Genomic DNA, 10,533 nt, shown 5'->3' with positions numbered 1-10,533 from the left:
GAGACAGAGCTTTCTGATCAACACCTGAGTGAGTTGCTTTTGCTCTGGTCCTTCCTGTAGTGTTTGACTCTGTGCTTCCAAAGCTGCTCAAACATTTCAAGACACACACGTGCGCGTGCACGCGCACGCACACACACACACACACACGTCACACTAATCCAGTACCTGTGATTGTGTCTGTGTCCAGTCACAGAGGGTCACAGGATTGGGATTGACTTACATCACGCAACAGAGCCTCGACATGCAGTTATGAAAGATCAGCAGTGAAACGTCACCAAAGTGTTAACTTTGAGATTTGAGATGTCATGTTTTAAAAAAGTACTTTGTGCAAGATGTTTTTTTTTTTTTAACATTTGGTGGGGAAATATACATTTTTCACTCATAAGGACATTATTTTGCTGATCTTTGACTCATCCTTCAGATTTCTACCAGACACCTGAAAGATGTTAGGTTCATAACTTCAACCTCCTTGACAAAATCCTTTAATCCCAAAGCATAATGCTTCCTCCACCATGTTTGGCTGTATGTATAGTGTTCAAATATCAGTTTGTGATTTATTTAGTGCTTAAATGCAGAAATGTGTTGTTAGTGACTCAGTTTTAGTAATTTTTGTGCCTTTGAGTTTCATTTAGCAGCAGAGTTCATGGTCATATGATCATTGTGACCTTATGATGACTTCAAACACGTTTCCACTGCCTCTCTGATGATTGGCTGCTGCTCCAAACGAGACTCCACCTCCTTCATAGAGCAGCCAGTCAGCAGGCAGACTAAAGCCAATGGGACGACCTGAACAACAGACACGGACAGATATTGATTCATTTCTACATCTGACTGCTTCCACGCTTCACGTTGCCATACCTTCTTGGCCTTCGCGGCGGTGTGTGTGTGTGTTTCCAGGCTGCAGGTCGCTATGTCTTCACTGAGCTTGTCCACTTGATAAATGGCCTTCAGCAGGGCTTCCTCGCACTCTGACTCCGAATGACCGGACAGCTTCTAAAAATCAAACAGTTTTAGTCGATTTTATTTTATTGTCAGAACAGATTCAGACAATAAATTAGGATAAAATATGAAAGAATCAGCCATGGCGATCCTGACCTGCAGTAAACGTGCGGCTCTGCGGTAGAGCTTGCTGTTGGTGACTTGCAGGTCGATCATGTAGTTCTTAAACACTTTTCCCTTGAAGATGTGAGCGCCGGTGCTCACCGCGTTCAAAAGCAGCTTAGTGGAAAACTCCCGCTGCCGAGAAGAGAAAACAACTCATCCGGTTTCTCAATCACAAATTAATCTGTGGGCGTTTCCTGATTTTACTAGCAAACGTTCCCTGTAAAGGAGGCTGAAGATAAGGAGACGAACCAAGTGTTGCAAACGTTTGGATGCTTCTTGAGGCCATGTGAAGATAACGGTGGATGAACACAGTTTATTTATGTCATCCTACGATAAAAATAGGAATATAGGTGATAGACTTTATATAGATTCCCATAAAAACAAAACATTTTTGCACGTTACCGTAGATTTCAAAGAAACAGTTACTTGTTTTGCAGCGGCGTCGCCATCAGTCTGGTGATAAGCAGCATGAATGTTCGATGTCTTTTCTCTCACTCTGCGCGCCATCTTTGCCACCTCGTCGACATCATCTGTGAGGACAGGCTGTCAGGACACACGCTGACTCGGTTCGGAGACGACCCGAACGCGAGGGCGCGCTCGTCTCACCAGAGTGGGAGTAGAGAAGCAGAACGGTGTCGGCGTCCGTGAGACGGGGCAGGACGCCATCCAGAAAGTCGTCATGAGAGATGCTGAACTCAGGACCCTGAGGAAAGAGACGCTCAGGATGATTTGACTTTTTTTTTTTTTACACCGTCCCCGTAATGAAACACAATTCACTTTTAGTAGAACAGTGACCTTAAACGCACAACCAGAGCCAAAATAGACTTGTTTTTCTCTAAGAATCTCAATGCTCTGGTGCGGACCAGTCAAAGTTCAACTAAATATTCAATAGAGAATCATTGAAAACACCCAATAATTTCAGATTAAGCTCTAAATGCTTGCAACTCTTATTACATCCCAACAAATTATATCAAAGTTTGAAGCTACAGTGTGAGAAAATGTAGCGTAAATGCCATTCAGTCAGTTGTTTCCGCTTCAAAGTTACGTCAAATCTCTCTATTATGAAGGCGGTGCATTGTTAAAACCAAAACTGTTTGATGTGTTAATTGCTAATTAATTCGTTTTATTGGCCTCTGTTTTGCTCAAGCTGAAGACAATGGCCCAGCAGCCTCCACATACCATCAAAGTCAAATCGCCCTCATTGTTGCCGAGTTCTTTGTAGCCTCCGCTGACAAAACCCCGAATGTCTTCATGGTCTAACAGACGCACAAATGGACACGTTTACAAAATGTCAAATATTTTTTTACATATTTTTCCGAGTAGTCTCACCTGCTCCAAATGTGGGCTTACATTCACTGGCGTCTATAAGGCCCAGCAAACCCAGGGAGCCCCAGCCCAGGTAACACACCTGCCTCCCACACTGCAAACTGAAACACACAAAGTGAGCAAGAGCAGACATTTTTGTTGTGACTATTACGACGAGTTTGATTGATTTAATGTTCATGCCTGCGTCCAGCGGCCTCCATCAGAGCAGCTATCTCCTCTGAATGCGAGTATGTAAAGTCTAGAGCTTTTTCATAAGATCTCATATGCTGCAGAATCCCACTGTGTGGAAAAAACAGAGCGACAAAATACCAGTAAGCATTTTACATTCACTATACCTACACATCTTGGACTTTTATTTCATTTTAATTTCACAAACTAACCTCTAGAGGTCAGCAGCACCTTACCAAACACAAAGTGCTTCTTTGAAACCACAGCCTAGAAAAACTAAATCACTTCCTGCTATTTTATTTGCTTCTGTTGCATAAAGTGTGTTGGTAGAGACTTAAAAGAGAGCTGAGCTTTACTAATGTGTAAAACTTGTCCTCGTTTCTCAGGTGGACGGCTTAATGGAGACGACCGTAAGCTGTTGCCTTCAAACACAAAGAAGCACTTAGAGAGTGGCGGGCTGCTCCTCTGGGTGCAGAGAAGAGAGACGACTCGAGGCGCCATGAAGTCACATCAGGGCGACTGGCTGGTGACAGGAAAACTACAGCCATTAAATGGTTGTTTATTTGACTCCTTCAGTGCTTTAAAAGAGAAACATGAAGGATTGTTTTTATTGCTGTGGCTGAAGCAATGAAAACTCATTTTCGTTTTGGGCCAAATCAAGATCCTGAATGCTCTTAAAGGGCCGGTTGTGCCAGAATTTACTGATGAAACCTGTTTACAAAACTGATAAAATATCAATGAGTTCTTAAAATTAAACGTTACTGAATATCTTTTCAGTCCCTCCAGGATTTCGTAATTCTTTTTGTGATTTTTTTGCAGTAGAAATCAAAGTGTTTGTGGTACTAATTTGAAACTAAAATAGCAGCTCCCACTCGAGCAGCTGCACATAAAATCCTTTGGACCGCTCCTCCGCGTCCCCATTGTGCGTACTTGAATGTGACGGGCGTTCTTGAGAAGCTGGCAGAGAAGACGACCTCCAGGAGGATCTTGGTGGCGCTGCCTCCCTTCATCCTGGAGGAGCCGCTGATGGCTTCCGGCTGAGTGGACGCAAGCGTTCACACACAGAAATCTGAGTCACTGCTGGGACAGTTTAGAGCCTTGACACAAATGCATCCTGAGCAGCTAGTGGAAGAATGGGATGAAGCGTACCCCGAGTGCCGGGTTGATGAGGAAAGCCTTTTGCGTTTTGGCGAGCTCTTCCATCCTGGTCACCACACTGTGAAACGTTAGCGTGCAGCCAGGTATGGGCTCTTTCCTACACAGAGAAACATTCATTTCACGTTAAATGTAAATCAGTGGATGTATGTATACATTCAGATTGATAGGGATCCTCACCTGGCCTGATGTGCAGGATTAAATCCAACCAGTACAGGTATGTAAACATCAGGATGCCGGAGGCAGAAATCCAGCTGACCGGCCACAAACGGAGCCTGCAGGGAAATAATCAACAATTACAAACAATTTATTCCGATTCATGAACCTGCTGACATGCAAATCCGACTCACAGATAATCCACAGGAGACGCCGACGAACAAGACTCTTTTCTTTCCTTCAGAAACCTGCAGAGAACCAGAGGAAGTGATGCGTTCGCACGCCTGGCACACACTTAAACATGTGATGGTGCTGACCTTTTTCAGACACAGCGCGCCCAATGTGGGGTCATCCTCTGGAGCCTCTTGAGAGGAAAACAGAGCTCTAAGGAAAATGGAGAGTAGAGTGTGAAAAAATTAGTAATAATAATAATTCCATTATTATTATTACAAATTTTTCTGGGCTTTATTTTACAGTAATCCGACAGTAATTGAACCGAGGACGTGAGTCGAACTCAGGACTTTTACTTGCAAAATAAACAAGAAAATATTTAACAAAATAAGCAAAGCCGCCAGATTTATGTAGCTAGCAAAGAGTGAATCATTGCAGATTTGAAACAAAGACGGGTTTTACAAGTTTGCCAGATTTAAGAGAAAAAAAAAGACGGCAAACCATATCCTAAAATTTTCAGGTTCATCAACTTTTTCTAGATTTTTTAGTGTCTTTTTAGCAAAAACAAACAAATAAAAACTGGATTTTGCTCATTCTTGCTTTACTTTGCCATGTTTATGAAATGGGCATGCCCAAGACTGCATTTAAGTGAAAGCCACTGGTTGTTTTTGGTCCTTATTACTAAGAAATTCAATTGAATTCAATTCAATGAAAAGTAAAAACCTGTTTGAATACTGTCTTCCATTTTTAGATAATAACTGTTTATCTTTTTTGTGAAAGGCCATTTAAAAACAACAATATTTTAAATGTGGATGTGCAAATCAAACTTAAACGATTCTTGAACTGTGATCATGGGCCGCCCAAAATCGTTCTAAGGGCCGCAAATGGCCCTCGGGCCACACTTTGGACACCCCTCTGTGTAAGACCTCTGAAAATGAGGAAAACTGAATCTCACCTGTCTCCTCCTGCAATGACGTACGAACAGACGGGGGCGTAGTTCAGCCGCTGCAGCTCTCTGTTAAATCCTGACTAACGACACAAACACGACTTTAAGAATATCAAATATAGCTCAAATATAGAGTTTTTCAAATGATGAAATCTTTTACCGCCATGAAGAATGCAAGTCGGCCAGAAGTGCCACAACCACTCAGAACCACGAGGCTGTCCTGAGGATCCTGTTAAACATAAAAAACACACTAAAAGTCCTGAATCTTAGCCTCGTTAGCCAGTTAGCGAGCTTACATCCCCCAAACCGGATGATACCTTAAGAATGAGCCGCACCCTCTCGGCCACCTCCATTAAGGTTTTCACCATTTCCTCGCTCAAAAGTCTCTGGAGAGAAAATTCAGTTTCATTACTTTCATTATTTTTCCACCAACCAGTTGAGCTCCGTTACCTGATATTGTGTTTGGGACTTTTCCTGAAACATCTGGGCGTCGCAGGCCTGTAGCATCTTCATGATGCTGGAGGCTGGAGCTCTGTCTATGTGGCGCGTTAGCGGGTTGGACTTCTCCGACACAGGAAGGGTCGGCTCATAGTCTGCAGACTGAAACACAAATTACGCTTTAAGGCTTGTTCAGACTAATAAGGTCATAAAAAGTTACAACTAAGTCTCATGGAGAATTTCTTTATATTATTTTTGCTCATTTTCAGCTTTTCAGCTGAGCTCCGTAGCTACTTAAATGTAATCAGACTGAAGAGAACTGCTTTCTTCTGAAGTTTCTTAGTTTCACTTTCAATTTTGCCTTTCTTTCACTTTGAAAGGCTGCAGCTCACAGTACTTTCCCAATCTTGTATATTTGCTTTTTTTTTAAACGCTAAAATTCGCTTTTAACATCAGGCAAAAGCCAACATTGGATAAATTTGTCTTTGCAACGTAGCTATAAAATCCTAAAGCTAACAAACAAACTTCCTCTTTTACCCCACCAAACACTCGCTATTTCCTTTTCCTCTACATTTCTGTCAAGGTTAACACGGTGTTAGAGTGTAGAAAGTAACTCGATATTTTAGACTTACTTCCCAATCGTGAATTGTAGAAAACGTATCAATTCTGTCTGGTTTTGCCACAAAAGCCATGTCTGTCCTTTTTCTGCTAAAATCACACAAAAAAAACTGTCGGTTTCATTTTGTTTAGAGGCAGGGCTTAAAGTGAAAGTCATTTCTGTCTGAGGTAACAAGGTTCACTAATGGACCTTTGAGACACAGGAGGAAAAGTAACACACACACATTAACAGAAAGACTTAGAGAGTCTTTTTGTAACATGGAAAAGATTACGGTTAGAGTTTAAGGTAGTGAAAATTAAATTAAAGCACTGAAATTTTGGGGGGAAAAAAATCACTCTGTGTATTTAGAGTGAAGAATAAAGTCAGGACTTTGGCTGAGTCACTTAAAAACTTTTTTATTATCGCTTCCAGTCAGAAAAAAACTACTGTAATCTTAAGTATGCTAGGTTTTGGGATTAACTGTAAGGTTGCTTTTCATGAAATCCACTTCATGTGATTCGAGTTTTTCACAACTACAAAGTATAAACTACAAAAAAATAAATAAATAAAACTTGCCAGAACTAAAAAGTCAAAACCAGGTTTGAATGAGGATTATTACACATTGAGGAGGATGGGGAAGATAAGAATAAAATCTCTAAAGTTCATACATTTTGCAACAAAAGCTGAATTTGATTTTAATATTTCCACATATTGTTTCCAGGGACGTCTGTGCATGTAAAAAAAATTAAAAAAAATTCTTGACTGCAGGAGCAGCGCAGATCCAACCGAATCCCAGGCAGAGAGAAAATATTTACACCACAGCAGATTGTGGAGTCTGATACATTTCATCACTCCCCCGAACTCCTACCACCGTCTCTCAGAGCTGCCGGCTAATCGCTGACAACGACACGACAACGACGTTTGAGTTTTTTTCCATTTCTCCTTCCAACCAGAAAGAAAAGACCAACAATTTTTTATTTTTATTTTTTTTTTTTTTTGCTTCACGCTCCACAATGTGTGCCATCTTTTTCAATAAACACGACTCCTCAGGAGGCCTATGGCTCCAGGGTGATGCTTTAGCATTATTACTCATTACTAGCCGACGCTGATTATTAATGATATCTGACATCTGAAGAACACTTTGGTGTTAACCTTTCTGAGTCAAGCCGACAGCAGAGCTGTGCATGTGGGTTGTGTGATAAACCAGTCAGGACTTTTTCACCGTTATTGTCTGTTCTTTGCAACAAGTTTAAATACTTAAAGACGGTTTCAAAGTATGTTTTAAATCTGTAAAAAGGAAATTGTTTGAAAAGGATTCATGAGTTTTGAAGTTTAAAACAACTTTAAGAACATGATATAAAACTAAATACACTGAAATGTGTCCAGTTTAACCAGATCCAAGTAAATTGTTCCCAGAAATTTTATTTCATGGCTCTTGACCCAGGATGGCATTAAGCTGAGGTTGGCTGGCATCAGCACTCACGGATAAACACTGAATGTTATCTATCATTTCTTATTAAGTTTTCTAATCTTTCAAATTACTTTACTTTGACTGGACCATTCTAACACATGAATATGCTTTCATCTGAACTATTTCATTGCAGAGTTGAGCCTCTAAGATTTTTAGGTTTGCAGTACACATTCTGAACCTTCATAATGGATTTTAATTATCTGTCGTAATTGACAGAGGTCTGGTTTAAGTGGTCACTTAAACCAGACCTCGCTCTCCTTCTTCTTCTGCATCCCTACGTTCCGCCTGCCTCGCTTCATTCGTCAGAAACTGAACACAGCGTTCCCCCTAAATGATGCAGCAGCAGCAGCAAAGAACAATGTCTGAACTGATGCATTATAGAGACACAGCCACTCCAGCAGAAGGGTCTTTCTCTGTGCGCCTCTGCCAGCGAACACAATTCACTTTCTTACAATGTAGTTTGTTCTTTCTGCTTCTCAACAGGATTAATTTAAAATCCATGTAATGCATTTTTTTTTTTTTTTTTTTTTTAGAAGCCATCCATCAATAAGTAAGGCTCTCTCATCTTGCTGCCTCTTGGATAATCTTTGAGACCTTAACAATTCATGCACACTGGAAAAATCTCTTCTGAATTATCTTAACAAAACCTCCCAAAAAATGTAATAAATCATCCCAACAATACATCCATTCTGTTCACTGAGGAAAAAAGATCAGTTTTTAGGTATTAAGTGATATTCTAAATGTTCAGAAACTCACAACAGCTCTTCTCATCATGTGTGAATACTTGAACTTTAATGTGCAAGTAATATTTTAAGATTTAGCATTCAATCATTTAAATCAGCCACACTTTCAAAAATGCTGACAAACATATGCATCTGGATAAATGTGGGTGAAACAGCCAAGTCACCTTAAAGTATACATGATCTGTCCACCATCTTGGATTAAAATATGGCCGCCAAATATCTGTTGGTACGTGAGCATTTGGGGTGACAAGATATACTTTAAATATCTGGACAATTAGAGTTATTATCAGCTGAAGTGTTTTACATAATAAATATTTTTTTAAAATGTTTTCTGAGGGTATTTGCAATGGTTTTTGTGAAAAACTGGGTTACAATATCACAATAAAAACATATAAGCTACCTTTAGAAACAGCCTCTTTGGCAGTTTTAATTCTTCCTAATTATCCCCTTCACCGATTTGTTTATTATTTTAGCACAACTACAAGAAACTTCACATCTTTCCAGCGACTTTACAGCTAAAATAAACAAAGAACAGTCTGGATCTGCATCTCATCTGTACCTGGTGTTATTTAGTGGTTTGATTGCATTATATTTTCATTGCTAACTGGATCTGAGTATTTTTTTCCCACTGCTTTCAGAGTCATTTTTTCCAGGCTGGAAGCTGCCAGCGTTCTCCCCTGCCGTCAGCCCTACTGCGCTTGCATTAGCTTCAACAGAGTGAGCCTTAGCTACATCCATAACAAGCCAGTTCACTCCTATTATCCGTCCTGCTTTTCCAGCAAAGCTGGGCATCATCAGTGCATCTGTAGCTGCTCCGCTGTCACATGTGCAGTTTCTGGCTTTTTCACTTGTCAGTAAACTTCAGTAGACATTACTCTGCTTATGTGACAAGTCCTAAAGATGGAAAACGGTTCTTAATCGGAGGCTCTATCTTGCAATGTGAGGTTAACTGATTTCACTGCTGCAGAACTAAATAATCACAGCGCTGGATCTCAAGCCCTCTGGCGTTTTTACTAATTCATTTGCAGAAATATTGTGTAGTGGAGGGTGGGATTGCAGCTGCAACAAGCCTGCCTTTTCTTTATACACGTTTTTTTTATAGGGTATACAGAAAAATGGTTCGAAAATCAGGCAGGAAAATTTATAAACTCGCATAAAATCAAATGAAACATCCCAGTTATGCTTTCGTCTAAATGTCAGGGGCAGAAAATCCCAAGCTACACGAGCAAACAGCTGTACTCCTTCTCCCATGTCCTTCAGCCTTCCAGCTGTGGTTGTCATGACAACAAGGGCTAATCTCCAGCGGACGGCGAAAAAGTGCAAGGGATTGCATGAAAACGAGCTCCTGATTTTAAAGAAACATAAGTAAATCTCTCCAAGAGGCATTTTGGTTTTCCTTTATTATTATTACTTAATTCCCCTCACCTGCCCTTTACTTTCCCTTAAGGAAAACCTTGATTTATGCTCTTTATCTTCCATTTTTTTACCTGAATCTGTCCATGCAAAACCTACATTTCTGCTTTCTTTTCATCCTGTAACCATGTCCTCATTCTCAATCCTGCCACCCTTCTCAGTACACTCAGTTCCCCTCTAAATCCAAAAGGCTCTGATTCCTGGCTGCTCAGCAGGAAACATCAAAGTATGTCATGGATGATTAGGGTGTGGATTACCGAGGAGTACAGCGATTATAACCTGGAGTATGGGAACAAACCTGGAGCGGAATGTTCTCCATGCGTCTTGCTGTTGATTACATTCTGTTCCCATTCAGTGCAAAAAGTCGCCATGTACAGATGTGCGCATGGGGTTAAAGTTGTTCCATCCTGCAGGGGGCGGAGTGAGAGTGTGTGAGTGAGGGAAAGTGAACAGTAGGGGGGAAACCGGAGCTGCAGAGGGGCTGGAGCTGCGGAAAGCAGAGGAGCGGACAGTGGAGGCAGCCGATACCGGGAACCTGCAGGCTGAACGGAGGCGGCGTGAGAAGCAGGACTCGGTTCCGGGTTACTGGACGAAACAAAAGTCGGGTGTCCGGTGGGCTGTCACGCACACACGTCGCCTTCATTCACGCGCGCGCGCGTCTTAAGAACAGCGGGAGATGCATTACGTCATAACCTCCCATCGCCCTGGATGACCGCGCGCGCAGGAGGAGATGATGCGGGGCTGCTGGAGTAAAAGAGAACCAGATTCCGCCGCTGCCGCACGCGAACGCCCGGGGGCGGTGTCCCGCGCGGGGAAGCAAGAAGAAGGGGAGCCGCCCTCGCGC

At 41.7% G+C, this 10,533-nt stretch overlaps 1 protein-coding gene and 1 long non-coding RNA gene across 4 annotated transcripts; one reads left to right on the top strand and one right to left on the bottom strand.

The window, feature by feature from the left end:
* Positions 1 to 542: 542 nt before the first annotated feature.
* gckr (glucokinase (hexokinase 4) regulator) lies at positions 543 to 10,075 on the bottom strand. 3 transcript variants are annotated; one of them, XM_015034867.1, is made up of 19 exons: positions 9,988 to 10,075; positions 5,477 to 5,626; positions 5,344 to 5,412; positions 5,187 to 5,255; positions 5,036 to 5,109; positions 4,227 to 4,293; positions 4,104 to 4,157; positions 3,934 to 4,028; positions 3,748 to 3,853; positions 3,529 to 3,635; positions 2,611 to 2,709; positions 2,434 to 2,531; positions 2,284 to 2,360; positions 1,711 to 1,807; positions 1,531 to 1,634; positions 1,354 to 1,431; positions 1,096 to 1,236; positions 859 to 993; positions 543 to 786 (listed from the first exon to the last, which is right to left on the bottom strand). In XM_015034867.1, the coding sequence occupies exons 1-19, from the start codon at positions 10,006 to 10,008 to the stop codon at positions 667 to 669; spliced, it is 1,761 nt and encodes a 586-aa protein (XP_014890353.1). In that variant the 5' UTR covers positions 10,009 to 10,075; the 3' UTR covers positions 543 to 666. The 3 variants fall into 3 exon arrangements, with proteins under 3 accessions (XP_014890353.1, XP_014890352.1, XP_014890351.1); XM_015034866.1 differs by lacking the exon at positions 9,988 to 10,075 and adding an exon at positions 6,097 to 6,261 and having other exon boundaries at positions 2,455 to 2,531; XM_015034865.1 differs by lacking the exon at positions 9,988 to 10,075 and adding an exon at positions 6,097 to 6,259.
* Positions 2,649 to 3,411, top strand: LOC106948954 (uncharacterized). The gene is made up of 2 exons (XR_001425292.1): positions 2,649 to 2,741; positions 2,985 to 3,411. It is a non-coding gene; the product is annotated as an uncharacterized LOC106948954 (long non-coding RNA).
* Positions 10,076 to 10,533: the final 458 nt, after the last annotated feature.

This window comes from Poecilia latipinna, unplaced genomic scaffold, assembly GCF_001443285.1.
Source record: "Poecilia latipinna isolate Pla-1442-1.1 unplaced genomic scaffold, P_latipinna-1.0 Scaffold315, whole genome shotgun sequence".
Taxonomy (NCBI): domain Eukaryota; kingdom Metazoa; phylum Chordata; class Actinopteri; order Cyprinodontiformes; family Poeciliidae; genus Poecilia; species Poecilia latipinna.
This window is presented reverse-complemented; position numbering and strand designations above follow the sequence as displayed.